General features: G+C 49.5%; 1 protein-coding gene across 16 annotated transcripts in view; it reads right to left on the bottom strand.

The window, feature by feature from the left end:
• Positions 1 to 19,211, bottom strand: part of LOC144113358 (uncharacterized) — a 65,808-nt gene that overhangs the window by 13,548 nt on the left and 33,049 nt on the right. For 12 of the 16 annotated variants that reach the window (XR_013310741.1, XR_013310742.1, XR_013310738.1 and 9 more), the window contains exon 5: positions 5,884 to 6,054. Coding sequence is in view for 5 of the 16 variants with exons in the window: in XM_077646405.1 (XP_077502531.1) it covers positions 5,884 to 6,009 (126 nt within the window). In the remaining 11 variants the exon portion in view is untranslated. Of the gene's footprint in view, positions 1 to 5,883; positions 6,055 to 8,255; positions 8,412 to 19,211 lie in introns of those variants that run through there. The other 4 variants (XR_013310733.1, XR_013310740.1, XR_013310732.1 and 1 more) reach the window with 1 other exon arrangement.

Raw genomic sequence — 19,211 nt, 5'->3', positions numbered from 1 at the left:
CACAAAACAACATTAATTCGATAGAGGCGAAATTCTAGAGGCTCGTGTACTGTGCAATGTCAGTGCCCATAAAACAACCCCAGGTGGTCGAAATTTTCAGTGCCCTTCACTACGGCGTCTCTAATAGCCTGAGTCGCTTTGGGACGTTAAACACCATAAACTAAACTAAACTTATAAGCAGGCTATTTCATTATGGTAATGTTTCAATTCTGGTTCATTGCAGACAGAAGGCTTGCATGCATTGGCATCAAAAAACGAAATAAGGTGCCTGAAGTTACGGAATGACATGTCTACTGCTACAGTTCTGTCCAAACACAGCATTTACTGCAGCATTGTAGTTCCGTCCATACCAAACCATGCATTCCCTTCTGGAGCAACCCCTGGCATCAAATTTTTCGTCAGGTTTTGATCGCAATAGCACCTGTACAAGCTAGAGAAATTTGAAGGTTAGGTTATCGTACCTGTTCCACCTAACACGAACAAATAAATTTTTCCTGTCATGATGGGCACTTGGTGCACAACAAAAGTGATTACAGGATATAGAAAAAATTGCAGTGGACACTTAGTCTCCGCCTTAAGGGTGTGATGCAATAGCTTTAATGTGCTAATGTCCATATGTGTGGAATTGGTAATTCTTGATTTTACATTCATCCCTGGGCTTCATACCACTCCTGGCACAGTGGTGCTGCAGTTAAGCTATGCGCCACTGCCCTGCGACGGCAGGTGCTGTCACAAGTGAGGTGGCGGGCCTTGTGCAACGGTAGGGGTCGCCTTTCCCGAGCAACCTCTCACAATCAATCGTTAATTTAACCGCCACGGACGCGAGATTTTCTGCTGAACGGGAGCCTTAACACTGTCGCATTAAAAGCTTTGGCTGGCTATGTTCATGTCGTGGTTGTAACCTTCTTTCGAATATAAATATTGTTCTAGGTCAGTTAATCCAAGTAGATAAAGCCTAAACAGATCACCTTCAAATCGCATTAGGCTGTACATATATCATCACAGCATGTACTGTCGGGAATGAAAACGCCCAGGACACACGATTGTTATCAAAAGCATATAGCTTTGTTATCAGCCAGTGGTTGGAAATCACGCTTGCGGAGATGAAACTATGCGTTGGAATGCATGTGTGTTAGTGAAATAAGGCAAACAATAGCACACAAGTTTTGCCCATATGTACTAGCGCATAGCATCACAAAACATCCAAATGCACAGCAAGTTTCCGAGACGCGTTATTTCAACTTGTGTGGCTTCCCTACTACTGCATACTGCAACCCCATGACAGAAAACGGTGTTTGCACAATATGGAAATCTTGTTTATACCTCACCTATTGAGAAAAAGAACTCAAGCCCGATGCGCCTCGGCACAAACCCGTGGACTTGTTCATGGTGCCGCAAGAGGCCACCACGGTGGGGAAACGCATCATTACAGCAAACATCACATTCAAACGAAGCACTACAAATATGAACCAACGAGTCGGCGACATCAGGGTGCTGTGGTGCTGTTTTCGCATGTGCCGCCTCAGTGCACTTTCAAAGGTGAATGTAGCATTGCACACCGGACACAGATACTTATCTTGTTCAGTGGAGCCCGCAGCAAGGCATTCTGCGCTGCTTGACGGAAACAGCAGCCGGGTAAGAGAAAATCTGCTCAGGGAGATTGTTCGGTGACCAGCCAGGATCAATGGCGAAGAGCCAAGGCCTTGACAAGGCAAGCATGGCCACATAGTAAAAGCATTTACCACTGCGCCGATGGTAAGTAAATGAAATTGAAGTATAGTATAAAAAAAATAACTCAAATGTAGAGATAACGTTCAAAACATTACCTTTAGGCCCCTTTGTGGAAGCTTATCATTAAGCAAAATACAACAGGCACAACGAAACGGACGGCTAGGGATATCCCCGACCGAGCCGAACCTAGGTATTCTTCAGCAGCCGTGGGGAAAGAAGGCGGAGCCTCGCGGGTTAATAATTAATAACAATTGGTTTTTAGGGAAAGGAAATGGCGCAGTATCTGTCTCGTATATCGTTGGACACCTGAACCGTGCCGTAAGGGAAGGGATAAAGGAGAGAGTGAAAGAAGGAAGAAAGAGGTGCCGTAGTGGAGGGCTCCGGAATAATTTCGACCACCTGGGGATCTTTAACGTGCACTGACATCGCACAGCACAGCCTTAGCGTTTTGCCTCCATAAAAAAGCAGCCACCGCGGTTGGGTTCGAACCGGGGAACTCCGGATCAGTATAGCCTCGCGGGTTCAGCTGTTTTTAATATCGATTTTTAATACGCCCCCGAATGTGCCACTAGATTCCAATCCGCAGGCGCGTTTTGAGCTGTCAAAATTGCTTGAAGTGTGCGTGGCAAAGTAATAGACCTAGGAGGCTGACTTTTTCATAGTTTTGCTCAGCACGTTGCGGCACGGTATCATCCATGAAGGCGGCCTGTTTTGCTTCGAGGTACTATAGTGCAGCAATTGTTCGCGTAAGAATTATGCAATGTGTATTGCTGTGCTCTCGCAGCATGGCAGATGCCGTATTTGACGTGACTGTTACTGTCGTGTTGTGAGGTTGTTCCCTTTAGCGCAGACGAGCTCTAGGTATTGCACCTTCCCCAAGCATAAAGTGGGCTGACAAAATTTTATTTTCTCTAAAGTCTCATGCTGAAACTTTACAATTTGAATTGTTGAAACAGTAAAAACAAGCAACCTAATGCATGAAAATTCTGACATTTATGTCAGGCTTGGGGAATAAACTCGAGCAGCGAATTTCACGCTAACTTCGAGTACGCGTATTGTTTAAAGGAATAGGCGTATTGAACACACAGAACAAACTTTCGAAGGCTTTTCTTCGTTGCATTCGGGTGCTATCATAGTTTGAATGGGGAGATGAGCTCTACGGCGTAAAATGCAAATTTACTGATACAGTATAGAAAACAATTGAGAATGCAGGATGGAGGCTCTACCTAAACTGCTGTTCGATGCTTTTTAAAGTCTTGGGAAACAAAGAAGTTTGGGCAGTCTTTCCCTGAGACCCGCCTCGGGCCTCAGTAAACCAACGAAGTTCTCATGCCGTCCGTGAAGGTTCGGCACAACCTCGAGCCCAGGACCCTCGTGATGAATACAAACATAACAAAAAATATTTGAAACTCCCTCTCCACACGTGGGTTTCTCCCGTTATATTTTGCTGCTGGGTACCCTTGTCTCTGACATATAGGGTAACTGCTCCTTCACTACGCTCACGTGCTGGAGATTGACGGTGTACATTTCCTTTCATTGAGTCCGTCACTGTTGTCAGCGTATTTGCACACATGAGACGGGGACCAGACACGCTGGATCAGTTACGGCCGCGGCGAGGTGAGGTCGTGGTTCGTTGGACAGGGTAGTCGTTGAGGTAAAGCCACAAAAGAAAGAGGGAAGTCTTGCATACCTCGCTCTCTTCGTTGTTCCGACGGCCCATACGAGCAGTGACGGTCGTCAATAGTCGCCTTTCGTCACACGTTGTGCGCGCTCAAGCCAGTGCAATAGACCTCTCCTGGCCTACGCCACAGGTGACGCTTCGAAGGAGGGGCGAAAGGCGCGGCTTGGAGTGGTTGGCAAAAACGTTCCGCTGCTGGCAGTAGAGATGGGCAAAACGGCTCACTTTAGTGAGCGGCTCGGAACGGCTCAGCTCATTGAAATGAACCGGCTCATTTTAATGGCTCACCGGCTCACTCAAATCTTTAACAGTGATTGGGTCGCTCAGGAGCCACTTTTGAGAACGAGTGAGCGGTGGTTCTTTCCTTTCCACTGCCTCTCTCCCCAACTGCGGAGCAGAACGAGTGGTTCTGTAAATGTGAGTGGCGGTTCTTTTGGAGAGCTGGTTCTCTCTCGTTCAGTGAGCCGTGCCGAACCATTCAGTCAGAGCCGGGTCTTCTGGCAAAGATGCGTATTGCTGGGCGAGTTGGTTGAGAGCCGCGGTTCTTTTGGAGAGCCGGTTCTCTCTCGTTCAGGGAGCCGTGCCAAACTGTTCATTCAGAGCCGAGTCTTCTGGCAAGTGCCCATTGCTGGGCGAGTTTTTTGAAAGCCGGTTCTCTCGTTCAGTGAGCCGTGCTGAGCCGTTCAGCCTGAGCCGGGTCTTCTGGCAAAGTGTCTATTGCTGGGCGAGTTGGTTGAGATACATTCTGAGCAAAACAGCGCTCGCAGAGTGCTGTATGTGTTGTCCCCCCTTTCTGTTGTGTTTTCCTTGCTCTCGTCTGTTGTCTGCGAGTGCTGTTTCGCTCAGAACGTGTCTTCTGGCAAATCATTGGCAAAGAATGGCGCCGTTCGTTGACAGCCGCTGTTCGAGCGATGTCTCACGGCTTCCACCGATCGTGCATCGTGAGCTGGTTCAACACTTCAAAGTTATTAGTAAAAATACCTATAACACAGTTATTCTACTAATGCATGCATCGTTTTTTTCAAAGCCAAATAACTAGACTGCATAAAAGAGGTTACAGTGTAACCTTTGTTATGCAGTCTAGTTATTTGGCTTTGAAATAAAACGATATATGCATTAGTAAAATAGCCGTGTAATAAATTTAGGCATGGTCTTTTCATTTTCTTCGGAGGGTCACAGGACCTCTCCAGGCAGTGTTTGAAGATGGGTACGATTGATGAATGCAGATGATGAAAAGAGGAAATATATTTACATAAGTGTACAAGAGCGAGCTGTGTTACAGAAGCAGAGTCACACAGGCGGTCGAACTAACTGAAGAAAGGGAATTCTCACACAGAGAACACTACAAGACCATACTTACCGACCCACGGGTTAAAGCCTAGGTACTTGTAGAAATACAAGCCACTGCAAGGAGCCTCTAGCTAAACTTGACAAGACTGACTTGTGACTTCTAATGCATTTTTTTGCGTTTTTGTAAGTTTTACAAACAAAGAACTTAAGGCGGTCATATTTCGAGGCCCGCCCTAGGCTTCGATAACCAGTGAAGGTAGCCACAGCCCCTGAAGTCTGCCACAACCTCGAGCCCAGGGCTTGACTAAAATAAAAACAAACACATAACAAAAACATTCCAAAAGCCTTCTCCTTACGGAAGCCCATGCCATTATCGCGTGATGCTCTTTTCCTTTCCCGCCGCTCCTGCGTGTCACCTCTCGAAGGATGACGAGATTTTTTTCCGCTAACTGGCAGGACCACTAACCCATTGGCTCGTCATGGAAATGTCAGACGGCGGAGGCCCGCGACACTTCGGCGCCATCAAGAATGCCAGCAAAGGAAAGGGCCCATCATGGGACACGTGGCAGTTCGCATATTTCCGCAGAAGCGGCATGGAGATCCGCTGCCAATTTCTGACGCGCTGAAGCCGATTTTCTGGTCACAGTGTAATCAGGGCGGTCAGGCTGGGTAATGGGGCCAGGGGCAAGAAGTTTCACAGGACTGCTAGCCAACTGAATGAATTTTAAAACGGGCTCTATGAACTCGTAGAGCAGGTGCGTACTCATTATCACCGTCGCTCCGCCCCCTTCCCCCAACCACACATTTCTGTGATGTCATTTCACAGGATGGGAAAGTGAGCGGACAGGTGGAATGAACTTGGCATAGATGACACATAGTGGCGGACGTCGCGGCCGCCATTGACCATTAAAAAACTCAAATAGTAAATTGGTTTACACCAGGCTCGATTTAGGCTTTTCCTCGTACCGGATCGGAGTTTCAACATTTTGATGGAAGGATGAAAATAAGAAAGTCGCATTTATGTGCCTCGTCGCCTCCATTGTCAACCTTTATTTTCTTATAAACTGGAGCTCTACGCAAGTGCTTAATTGAGCTTTCTCGTGCTTTTTACAGAATTTACATTCCTGCAAGGTCATATCATTATCAGGAAATGCCGAAAGGTAAAGAGAGGCCGCTGTACCCACCAGCTTCGAGAAGAGCATCCGCGATAGATCGTGCAGGAGAGCCGTGGGCACTGATGAAGGCATGATGTTGCACAAGGCGCCCACAAGCATCGGAGTGGCGTAGTAGGACAGGTACACTTGCTTCATCTCGGATTACACAGGGTGGAGGGTGACGAAGGCAGGCGCCGACAACTGCGTCAGGTAACAAAATCCGCACGTGAAAACTCGCTAGCGTACTGCACGCTACGCAGGACAGCACATGTGCAACGGAACAGACTGACGACATACTTCCGGGAACCTAATTCGCGACGTTAGATTACGAAAAAATGAAAGTAACATAGGCGCTTGTTGTTGGCAATGAGAGGCGTAGTTGCTTAGACTAGCCTCCTAGTATGTGCACTCGGAAAACGTGTGCTAGGAAATGAATTGACAAACCAAGCTGTTAAGTGTGGGTTTCGTTCACAGATAGGATCGTCCTTTGACCTGATCAACAATGGATGCTTTGCTCTTTTGATGGGAAGAATGGGGGTGCGGCTAGTTTTTCAATGAATCCTTGCTCATTTTGTGAGACTGTTCGTCCTTCCTTTTCTCTGGATCGTGGTCAGGGCGGTTATGGCGAAGTATTTTCACTTCCCTTTACTCCTGGCTTGTGCTCTGCTTTGATTGGAAAGACTTTGCGACTGCTGGCTTTACGCGGTTCGTTTCTTCTCTGTCAGTAAACTCCAAGACGCTCTCGTTGACGGCGATTTCTCTTTGCTTGCAGAAGCCTCCGTACCTGAACTTCTGCACAAACAGACATCTTGCTTTCCCCCGGGGGCTTCTTGGAATCCATCAGTATGCTCACTTGCAGATGCTGTGCTCTTTCGACATGAAGAGTGGTGGTGCAATGGCTTGCCCTGAGAATCCTTGCTTCTTTTTCGTGGACACTCTTCCTTTACATGCCCAGGTTCTTTATCTGTCAAATAAAGGCCAGGATCTTCAGTTCCACTGACACATGGCTGACGCTTTGTTTCAGCAAGGGCAGTTCCGTAACTATTAGCTTAGTACAGCGGGCCTTGATCCTCGCACGAAAAACCGACGGAAGCCTTCTCATCTTCTTGTTGCCCTGCGACGGGTTGGCAGGGGAACTCTAGCCCAAGGGTTGCTCATCCTTTCCTGCGAGGAGGATAGGTTTGAGCTGTTTAGTATGCTGTTTGCGGTCGCGTTACTCTCAAAATTTGGAGGGTGGTTGTCAGGCGGCTTGTCCAAGGAGCCCGTGTTCATGTTTTCAGGTTGTTTTTCTTTCCTGCTGGCTGCACTCCACTCCTCAGTTTGACACTTTTTGGATGAGTTCGCTTTGTCTTGATATGTTCCTTGGAATTCTATTTTATTTTCCATTTGCGCGTCCTCCCGTGCAGAGGCGGGGGCAACAATGTCGGTGTCTTGGCGTGAATGGCACATGGTCACCCCGTAGAGGCCAGCAGTCATGACTCCGGCCGGGCTTGCGCAGAGGTACCCTTGAGCTATTCTTTCATAGCCGAAATATTCTTCGCGAGTCCGTGTGGCACATATGATAAGTCGTATAGTGTTCAGCTTTTCTTCTATACTAGGATTTTGTTTTGTTACCACACAAAAACTGATGAGAGTGCGTGGCATTGGCAGGCTTAATGCGGGAGGTTTCCTTTGGTGGGCGAACCATTTTGTTACAATGAAAAAAAAAAGGAAAAGGTCCGCAATTATGACAATTATAATAGTATAATAAAAACTTAAACTGTTATAGTGTTATACTCGCAGCACTTATAAATTATAAGAAACAGAGTCGAAGAAAACACCAGTCAGTTTCTGGTGTTTACACCAAACCGGCTTTTCAGGCACGGGTTCTCATGTGACCCGGTGCAGTGTTTTCTGGTGTGACCGTGTCTAGTGTTCCGACCAGACCGGTTTTTCAGACACGGGTCCTGATTTGGTATAGTGTGGTGCGTTTTAGTGTGTTCCGGTCTGGTGTTCTGTGCTGTGACCCGGTCATCTGAAACCGGCTCTGGTGTGCTCTGGTTTGGTGTTTCCTGGTGTGGTTGGTGTACCGTACAATGTCTTTATAGGGATGCTGTGAGTTTGGACATACTATCGTGAGCAAAATTAAGAGATCCCGGTGAGCGCACGCCAAATGGTGTAAAACTGCAAGCACTCCTGATGTCGAGACAGGTGCACACATCCATTAATCTCCCTGTGCCGGCCTTCACGGCATGAGCATTTCATCAGGTGGCACCTGCACGCAGTTAGGCATAGTTTGGCACACGCAACGTCATAATTTTTCACATGATTGTACACTGGAGCATGCAAATAACCATATCATTTGTGTTCTTGCTGAAGATGAAGAGGAAGCACGTATCGTAAAGAAAGAAAAAATGCTCACATTTGCTCAAAAGCATCCATAGCTTTACTAGTAGACAAAATTGGCAGTACAGTCAAGCTGGAGGCCCCTTGTATCATAGCATGCATCTTTTCTGACAAACTCGAATATCTTGCATTTCCCTGATAGCAGCTTGACTCCAGCTGTGTAGCCACAATACCTGAAGAACAACAGAACAAAATCACAAATTTGTGAATGGTGCCATTAAATTTAGCTCAGTGGTGCAAACATGTACTACACATTCAATACGACTCGCAAAGCCTCTGCAGTAAACCAAGTGAGTCTACTGCTTTATAGTAAATAAATGCTACTCACATAAAGCACCCCACTTGCATTAAGTTGCTTGAAATAAGTTGTTGGATGAGCTAATATTTCATACTTTTATTCACACAGTGTGGCGATGCATACACTGAAAGGCGCCCAGAAACGCTTTGCAGTGCCTCCCCTCTTTCCCCTGTTCGTCATTATGCTGTGTGAATGAAAGTTTGAATTATTGCGTGAAGTGTTTTTTTTTTTTTGCATTCATAGCTAATTAGGTGTGTTGGGTTTTATGGCACATAGGCAACTTAGGCCATCATGCACCAAGCTCGAGGTATGGAGAAATTTCCTGGGTAGTTTTATAGAAGTGTTAAAGGTCTTCAGTGGTTTAGAGTGCTCGCAAAGTTAGAACTACCCCGTAAGGACAAAGGAAAAAATTTTAGAAATTGGTACTATTAAAGGTATTAAAGGACGTCACATAGCCTCAGCGGCCATCCTTGCCCTAGCAAGGATCTCGAGGCTCCCAACTGATCAAATAAAGGCCTCAGCCTTTTTCCCAAAAGTGAGAAAGGGTATATTTACTTTCTTGATTTGCTTATCATGCGCTTGAGCACTGCACAAGTCTGCTCTTTCGTTGCCTTGTATGCCAATATGGCTAGGTACCCAGCAGTTTTATATTTTGTCCTTCAGCTATGGCTGTTGATATGTTGTATATAATGCCACCCAGAAGCGGATTTATTGCATGTCTGGAGTGAAGGGCTGTAAGTACACTTAGCGAGTCTGTGTACATAATACTGTTTGCGAGGTTCTCATTCACTATTTTTTTTAAGGCTAAAGATGGCGCATGATTCGGCAGTGAAAATAGAGGCACACTGTGGAAGCCTTACTATTTCATTCCAATTCTCTTGTACCGGTGCGCTTCCAACGTAGGCGTCTGTTTTTGAACCATCTGTATAAAATGCTGTGAAAGTACTGTACTTTTTCTTTCTTGAGTGCAAGAAATTCTTGTATGATATGTTGTTGTGGCATTAGTTTCTTCCGGAAGTGTGTAAGAGTGAAATCGCAGATTGCAGGAAAATTGCACCATGAAGGTAGCGGGTCTCGTCTTTGCACAATACCAGGTAATGTGTTTTGCACACCAAGATTCTGGCGCATCTCTTCAAATCGCAAGAGCAGTGGTCTGGTAGCCTGCGGTTTGTTGTTAAAGAGTGTTCGAAATGGGCACTTTGTAGCTATAGGGTAACATAGATGTTTTTGCAATGAACAGATTTTTAGAATGTACGAGCATGTAAGCATGGTTCTTGTGTCTGTAAGTGATGGTTCAATAGTTTCTACATATAGGCTATTTATGGGTGATGTCCTGTATGCACCAGTGGAAAGACGTAAACCTGAACTATGCACTGCATCCAGTCGGTTAAGATATTGTTACAAGTGGACGAATTAAGAACGAAGAAGTGGCGGTGCGCTGAACGACGACGACGTTGACAGTTGGTAGTTGGGCGCTCGGTTCTGAGCTGAGTGCTGGCCATCTCAGAGCAGCCGCCAATATAGTCTTGCCGCCGTAACATCCCCGTAACATCTTTTGGTGGAGGTCGCGGGTTCGAGCCGACATGCCGACGACCCGACGAGCCGACGAGACGACGGGCCGAACCGGCGAGATGACTACCGACCCGGCCCTTCCGTCTGCGCCTGCCACGCCAACTGTCGTCGTAGCCCACCCTCGCGACCCGGGCACATTCTGCGGTACAGATGGCGTGGACGTCGATGACTGGCTCTCGCTTTATGAGCGTGTTAGCCAGCACAACAGGTGGGACGCCACGCTGATGCTGGCCAATGTAATATTTTATCTCGCCGGCACCGCATGCGTCTGGTTCGAAACCCACGAAGAAGAGATTGCCACGTGGGATGCCTGCAAGCAAAAGCTCCGCGACCTGTTTGGGAAACCAGTTGGCCGTCAGCTTGCTGCCAAAAAAGAACTTGCAGCTCGCGCCCAAACGGCCACTGAATCATATATTACATACATTCAAGACGTCTTGGCACTGTGCTGAAAAGTCGATCCCAACATGACCGAAGACGATAAGGTAGGCCACATTCTTAAAGGCATTGCCGACGATGCCTTCCACCTTCTTCTATGCCGGGACTGCTCTACGGTTGACTCCGTTCTGCAGGTGTGTCGACGCTTCGAGCAGGCCAAGCACCGGCGCATTGCACACCGCTTCGACCGCCTGCCTAACACAGCTGCCAGTTCCACGTGCGAGGATCTGCCGACACTAAGGCAGCCTTCCAACCCCGACAACGTGACTCGCATCGTGCGCCGTGAACTGGAGGCGCTGGCTCCTGTTACGCCCAACGCGCCCTTGTCGGACAACACCCTGGCCACAATATCCCTTATTCAAGCTGTCGTCCGCCAGGAGGTCGCCAATTTGGGCATGCCCTCCAGCCATCGTCCCATCGAACCTCGGAGTGCGAGCCCCATCTCTCCCGTGGTCGCTACTGCTACGGCCCGCAACACCTTCGTCCAAATTTACACAAGGTATCGCAATCCGGATGAGTGGCGTACCCCTGACGACCGGCCGATCTGCTTTACGTGCTCGCGCGTAGGCCACATCTCCCGCCACTGCCGCAGCTGTTGGTCCGCAGCCGTTAATCCGCACCTCCCCGACCTTTGCCCTACGTCGACCGCCGTTATGACTATGGACCCCGTCGCTTCACGCCTCGGAATCACCCACCCAGCGCCGAGTCCACACCGCCTCCTCGTAGGACCAGCCGCTCTCCCTCCCCGACAGCCCACCGTTCCCGCTCACCTCTTCCGCACCGCAGTTACTCACCGTCCTCTGCAGGCCGCTTCGCGGGAAACTAGCCAGTGCAGCTCCCGGAGATGATGCTGCATTGGTGCGCCGACCTGAAAATCCTCTACTGACCCAGCCTTCGCCCTATAATCTGCTCGACGTTTTTGTGGACGGTGTTCCTGTTTCTGCCCTCATTGACACTGGTGCCCAAGTCTCGGTTCTTAGCTCATCCTTTTGCCGTCGCCTCAAAAAAGTTCAGACCCCTGCCGCTTCGCCCACCGTTCGCGTTGCCGATGGCAGCACTGCTGCCGTCACTGGCCTGTGCACTGCCCGCGTCACTCTTGCCGACCGTCACATCCCAGTTTTGTTCACCGTCCTCGAACACTGCCCTCACAATGTGATCCTTGGTCTAGACTTTCTAACCGCTCACTCTGCCCTTATCGACTGCTCCAGCGGCCTTCTACGATTGGACCTGCCTCTCAGCTCAGCCGACACACCCTCAAGCTCCACGCCCCGCCTTCGCTCCACCGAGTACACTCGCCTGCCCCCCGACTCTGCCGTTTATCTGCCCATGTCCCCATTTCCTGCGGTTCCTGATGGGGATTATCTTGCCTGTCCACTCGCCGATGTCGTTCTCTCCCGCAATGTTGTTCTTCCGCACCTCATCGTGACCGTCACCAAGAATAGCACCTCCCTTCCTGTCCTCAACTTCAGCTTGTCACCACAAGTTCTTCCTGCAGGCATATCGCTTGCTACTTTGTCTTCTCTCACCGACTGTACCGTCACTGCTCTCTCACCTGGACCGCCTTCTACTGTCTCTCAAGCGGCCGACATCCCGGCCAACGTTCTGCAATCCATTTCTGCGATGATTGCTTCTGACCTGAGCCCCAAGCATGCACAGGATCTTCACAACCTTTTGGTGTACTACTCCGACATTTTTGACTTCGCTTCTGCTCCTCTGGGTCAAACATCGGTAGTGACTCACCGCATTGACACCGGCGATGCCCGACCTATACACCGGAGGCTTTATCGTGTGTCGCTACCAGAGCGCCAGATCATCCAGAGGGAGGTGGACAAGATGTTGGCCAACGATATCATCGAGCCTTCAAATAGCCCTTGGGCATCTCCTGTCGTGCTCGTGAAAAAGAAAGACCAAACTTGGCGGTTTTGCGTCGACTATCGTCATCTCAACAAGGTCACGAAGAAAGACGTCTATCCCCTTCCGTGCATAGATGATGCCCTGGACTGTTTACATGGCGCCCGCTACTTTTCTTCCATCGACCTTCGTAGCGGGTATTGGCAAATCTCTGTTGATGCAAGGGACCGCGAGAAAACAGCTTTCGTCACCCCTGATGGCCTTTACCATTTTAAGGTCATGCCCTTCGGCCTTTGTAACGCCCCTGCCACATTTGAACGGATGATGGACTCGTTACTCATGGGCTTCAAGTGGACGACCTGCCTTTGTTACTTAGATGATGTAATTGTTTTCTCGCCCTCTTTTGAAACCCACCTGCTTCGCCTTTCGTCCATCTTGGCACTTTTCCGCCGCGCAGGTCTTCAACTCAACTCAAAAAAATGTACTTTCGGCCGCCGCGAACTCAAAGTCCTCGGCCATTTGGTGAATGCGAGTGGCATACAACCTGACCCTGATAAAGTTCGTGCCGTCAGTGCTTTTCCCTGTCCCCGCTCGCCCAGTGATGTCCGCAGCTTCATCGGTCTCTGTTCCTACTTTCGCCGGTTCGTCCCGAACTTCGCAGCCGTCGCTCGCCCTCTCACCAATCTGTTGCAGAAAGGCGTTCCTTTTTCCTGGGGCCCAGAGCAGGCTACTGCATTCTCCAGCCTTATCGCCGTCCTCACCAACCCTCCTGTATTGGCCCATTTCAACCCGTCTGCCCCGACTGAACTTCGCACCGATGCCAGTGGTCACGGAATTGGCGCCATCCTTGCTCAGCGACAACGCGGTCAGCACTGCGTGAATGCGTACGCCAGCCGTCTTCTTTCTTCCACCGAGAAGAATTACTCCATCACAGAACGCGAGTGCCTGGCTCTTGTTTGGGCCATTGGAAAATTCCGCACATACTTGTTCGGCCGCCCATTCACTGTTATAACCGACCACCACGCCCTGTGTTGGCTCTCATCTCTCAAGGACCCTACTGGCCGTCTTGGCCGGTGGGCATTGCGATTGCAAGAATACACCTTTTCCGTCGTTCACAAGTCCGGTCGCCTCCATCAAGATGCAGACTGCCTGTCCCGCTATCCCGTCGATCCTCCTTCTACAGACTGTGAGTCGGATGCCTGTGTCCTCTCCATCTCCGACCTCTCCCACATTGCCGACGAACAGCGCTTGGATCCCACCCTTACCTCTCTCATCGACCGCCTCAGCACCGACCGCCGCGACACTTCTCTGGCCCGGTTTTTGCTGGACAGGAACACGCTGTACCGCTGCAACATGCGACCTGATGGCGCTGAGCACTTGCTCGTTGTTCCCCGCCACCTACGGTCCACTGTCCTCGAACAACTGCATGACGCACCTACGGCTGGTCATCTTGGTGTCTCCCGTACGTACGACCGCGTGCGCCGGCGTTTCTTCTGGCCTGGTCTGTACCGCTCCGTCCAACGCTACGTCGCCGCTTGCGACGTCTGTCAGCGCCGAAAGAAGCCCGCTGTCCTGCCGTCTGGACACCTGCAGCCGATCCCCATCCCGACCGACCCGTTTTTCGTGTTGGGCTAGATTTACTTGGGCCCTTCCCGGAGTCCTCCACGGGGAACAAGTGGATTGCCGTCGCCACCGATTATGCCACGCGGTACGTGATCACTCGCGCCATTCCAACCAGCTGCGCCACTGACGTCGCTGACTTCCTTCTGCACGACGTCATATTACACCATGGCGCTCCCCGTCAACTCCTTACCGACCGTGGCCGCTGCTTCCTTTCCCGAGTTGTTGACGAAATCCTTCGTTCGTGCTCCGTTCGTCACAAGTTCACCACTGCTTATCATCCTCAGACGAACGGCCTTAAGGAGCGTCTTAACCGCACGCTGACAGACATGCTCGCCATGTACGTATCCGACGACCACCGGGACTGGGACATAAGCTTGCCTTTTGTCACCTTCGCTTACAACTCTTCGCGCCATGATACCGCTGGTTACTCGCCCTTCTATCTTCTCTTTGGACGAGACCCCTTACTGCCCTTCGACACTCTGCTGCCCACAGCTGGCCCTGTCACTACATATGCGCGTGACGCTATCGCCCGAGCAGACGCCGCCCGCCAGATTGCTCGACACAAGCTCTCCGCCTCCCAAGAGGCTCAAAAACACCGCTACGATGGCCTGCGCCGTGATGTGCGATACCCTGCCGGATCTCTCGTCTTGCTGTGGCTCTCATCCCGTCGTGTGGGGTTATGTGAAAAACTTCTGCCGCGCTACACAGGTCCTTATCGTGTATTACGGGCAGTGACCGACGTAACGTATGAAATCACGCCGCTGCACCCAAAGTCGACGTCCGCTCCACTGAAGTCCGAAGTCGTACATGTAGCTCGCCTCAAGCCCTATCACCCACCATCGACATCGCACGCCTAACACGCACCGGGACGTTGCCTTCAGCCGAGGGGGATAGTGTTACAAGTGGACGAATTAAGAACGAAGAAGTGGCGGTGCGCTGAACGACGACGACGTTGACAGTTGGTAGCTGGGCGCTCGGTTCTGAGCTGAGTGCTGGTCATCTCAGAGCAGCCGCCAATATAGTCTTGCCGCCGTAACATCCCCGTAACAATATGATGGCCTCGCTGACCCACACACTATACAGCCATAGTCTAATACCCCTGTCACACGGACACTGTAAAGGTACTTTGAACTAATGCTCCATTACTCTAAGGACGAACGCGCGCTGACACACGGACGCGCCAAAGGACACCTAGCTCAAAGGAGCTTCGAAACAAGGCAGCTCGAGTTCGTCCTTTGAGGCTTCAAGGGAGTACTCTCTCTCCCAGCGAGTTAACAGCAGAAATAAATTGAAAAAAGAAACGTTCAATTTTCATTTTATAAATTCACTTCATAAGATTAGTGGTGTTTTAAAATATATGATCATTTGTTTTGTGGCAGTCTCACCACGCCATACTCTCGTTCCAGATATACGAGCGTCATGGTAACCACGGCTCAGTGTGGCCAGCACTGTGATGTTATCCTCTGTACTTGGAAAAACATGTCATTATTGCAGTTAAAATTGCGTTGCTTTAACATAATACGGTTATAAAACTAATTTACTAAAAAAATGTGACATTTCTGTATTTACATGTGCAGTGAGGTTTGCAATTTTAATAACGCTTTTCGCCGATGAGGGCGCTAAAAACTTCTTGCGAAGGTCGTTCCGCGACCGTGTAGCACGGACGAACTCCCTTGAAGTAGTGCTCCTTTGGGAGCGTAAAGGAGCATTAGTTCAAAGTGCCTTTAGAGTGCCCGTGTGACAGGGGTAAAAGACAGAGCGTATTACAGAGCGATAAATTTGTAGAAGACATGTCCTATCGGAACCCCAATGTTTTCTGGAAAGTACTTTGAGTACATTCAGGGATCGGGTGGTTTTTTTTGAGAGCATTGATGTGAGGTAGGAATGTCAGTTTTTTCTCAAAAGTAATGCCTAGAAATTTCACTTCATTTTTTAAAGGTAGTTCGGTGTTGTTTAGATGTAAGGTGGGGTAGGGGTGTAGACCTCGTTTTAGTGCGAACAGAACACTCACTGTTTTCTGTGTGGAGAACTGGAAATCATTTTTGTCTACCCATGTCTATAGTTTGCTTATTGTCAACTGCATTTGTCTCTCACATGTTGCTAAATAGGAGGACGTGCAGGCTATTTGCAGATCGTCCACATATACTGAGTACATAATGGGCTTCGGAATTATTTTGTTAATACAGTCAACACTCGATTTAACGAAACCCGATTTAACGAACATCTCGATTTAACGAAGGTATCCTAATTCCCCCTCAGACGCCCATAGGGTTCAATGCTTTGACTAACCCGAAATAACGAAACCGATTCCGTGATCTGTCCCCTTTTAACGAACCTTTTTTCGAGAAATAAAGGTGAAAAAGTGTTAATTTTTGGTCTATTTTGTAGACAGCACCCCAAAATTTATTGATTGCGAGTCAGCGGTAACAGCGCGGAGCATCTTCATCCCGTCGCTTTTTTCTAACTGCGCGGTGCAAAACGAGTTTTAATTTTGAGTCGAGCTCACGAGATGGCGCCAGCAGTAAAAAAGTTTCGTGCCACATTTCATAGATGGCGCTGTTGCAGTTCGCGTTTTTTTTTGTGTGTGTGTGTTGTGCTCTGTGTTCACTCTTGTGCGGATTTCCCCGTGCCTTTGAACGCACGTCTTTGTCAAGCTCAGCTTGTTAGGCCTCCATCAGTCTAGCCTTGCTATCGTGAACGCGGACGTGGTGTGTGCGAGCAAGCGCGCCGCTAACCCTCCTGACTAGCAGATGGAGCCCTGCAAGAAACGAAAAAGGCTTACCCTGGACGAGAAAGCGGACATAATTCGTGCTGTGACAAGTGGACAGAAGAAATGTGACGTGGCTGCATCACATGGCATTCCAGCGAGTACTCTCTCCACAATATTGAAAGGGAAAGATGACATCCTCCGCGCCACGGTACACTAGGCCCTGAAACTGCCGAAGCTGGTCCGGACTGCGCGAGCGCCGTGCACGAGGATGAAGATGCCTGGGAACACCTTCGCTCAGTGGATGAAGTGCCCACAGGCATAAGTTTCTCAGACTACGTGAACGCCGACGCAAACGCAGTCACGACTGATGCCGATATGTTGCGGCTTGTAGGAAGCGTGGAGGGAGTGACGGCTGAAGACGCTGCCGACGACCCTGCAGGTGCCGAAGCTCCCGTGCCGACACCAGGTCAGGTAATGGATGCTCTCCATCTGCTGCGACATTTTGCCGGCGCACACGAGGGGACGGAAGACGCGCTGGACGCACTTCAGACCTACGAGAAATCGGTGCGGCCGTTGCTCACAAAGCGCACGCAGGCAAAGATCACCGACTTCTTTGGCGGAAAATAAATTTGTAGTCCCCTCGGGCCTTTCTTGTCGAGTAAGAATTTTTGTTGTTTCTTTTCATACGCGCTAGCGGCGCCGGTCGTGGTGTTGGCGCTACCCACTCGAAAGTAGCGCGGGGGGTCATGACGATGACCATACGGACCCCCAAAGATTGCACTAGTTGTATGATTACCAACTTTGGCGCCAATTTGTCATTAGCTGTGTGGCTTGCCGTCCCGTCGGCGGTATTTAGGGAAGATTGTTGCGCCGCTAGCCGAGCAGTCCTTTGGGTCGGTGCTACCGGCGTGAATTCGTCATGCGCGAGTGCGACGAAAAGTGAAAATGGTACGTGCTAACCGATACGACTGCGATAAGCTGGTACGGTTTATGCGGATGCAAAATGCATTATGTTCAATGGGTGCTCAGTCGGGGACTTGACTTTACTACTTTTAAAACGAAAGTACTGTTTAAGCGGGTACGTTTTAACGAGGTTTTACTGTAATCGAATGTACTGAATTATGTGCCCATGAAATGCCTCATTCAATTTAACGAAGTTCTCGATTTAACGAAATAATTGACGGCTCCCCTCAACTTCGTTAAATCGAGATTTAACTGTAGCGTTAATCCTAACAACAAAGAGAGTTGTGCTTAAAATACACCCCTGAGGAACCCCATTCTCTTGAACGAAGTTCCTGGAGAGGGTTGATCCCAGGCGTACTTGAAATGAACGATTCGACAGGAAGTCGTTTAAAGGGACACTGAGGAGAAATTGAAGTTGGCTTGTATCGATAGAATACCAGCTCCTGATCACAAAAACGCCGCTATTACTGAAAACAAAGCTCTTGTAAGGTAGAAAATAGCAAGAACAAAAATACAGGTATCGCCACCACAGGCCAATCTCGCAAGTACAAGCGTGGTGATGCCATAGGACAAGAGACGCCACCTTGGAGGAATTTTCCATCCTACTTGGTTTCGCGAATCTCTGAGGCCGACAAAGGTAGGTTGCACAGATGAATATTGAAGTAAGTTTTGTTTTAAAACCAATAGTGCACTTTTATCACACAAGGAAGGCAGGCAAAAGACAACCTGAATGTTGGAAGCAAAGAAAACGGATGCTTGGCGGCCAGGAGAGGTTATGGCGCTTCGCGTCTATGAGCTTTGCGTGCCCCGTGGTTTTGCTTTTGACGTGCTTCAATTTACAAGCGCCGAACAGCAGAGGAACTCCAAGTGCTGCTTCAAGTGCTAGTTAACCTTTGAAGGAGCCTATTAAGGCTTGTCAGATGATCGCCACGGTCGATGAAAAGCTATGATGGCACGATGGTCGGTGATCGTACAAGGCAGCACTTGTGTATTCGCACGCTTGCCCGGCGAAACATTCCCGGCTGTGCAAGTCAACTTCAAACTACTTAACGGAAATCGTTTATTAGGGACGGGAGACAAGGTACAAGGCAGTTCAGAAAAATTGCTGATGGCCTAGCTCTGTTAGGCCAGGATATACCTAGCGAAAGCGCGGAGATTTCTGCATCAGAAGAGTGCATTCACTAGATGCGCCTTTATTGACGGCTGTAACTTGAGCCGTCGTAGCGGAGCGGTAGCGTTTCCGCCTCAAACGCCGAAAACCCTGGTTCGATTCCGAACCTCGGCACCGGACTTCTTTTATTTAGTGAGTGGGCGGGGGGTTTCAGTGGCTCCCATGGATGCCGCCTGAATACGTTGGTTAGCGGTTAAGCGCAGGCTCTGTTAAGGCGCGTTTATGCTGGGCGAGGCGCGCACGCGCGCGCCATGCACGGCGAAGTTACGTCGGTCAAAGCGAGACCCTCTATACTCCAACTGCACTTGACCCTTCGGCGCACTCTGACCGCATTGGCGGGGAGATTGGAG

Source organism: Amblyomma americanum, chromosome 1 (assembly GCF_052857255.1).
Source record: "Amblyomma americanum isolate KBUSLIRL-KWMA chromosome 1, ASM5285725v1, whole genome shotgun sequence".
Taxonomy (NCBI): Eukaryota; Metazoa; Arthropoda; class Arachnida; order Ixodida; family Ixodidae; genus Amblyomma; species Amblyomma americanum.
The sequence above is the reverse complement of the archived record's forward strand: the minus strand, read 5'-3'. Positions and strand labels throughout refer to the sequence as shown.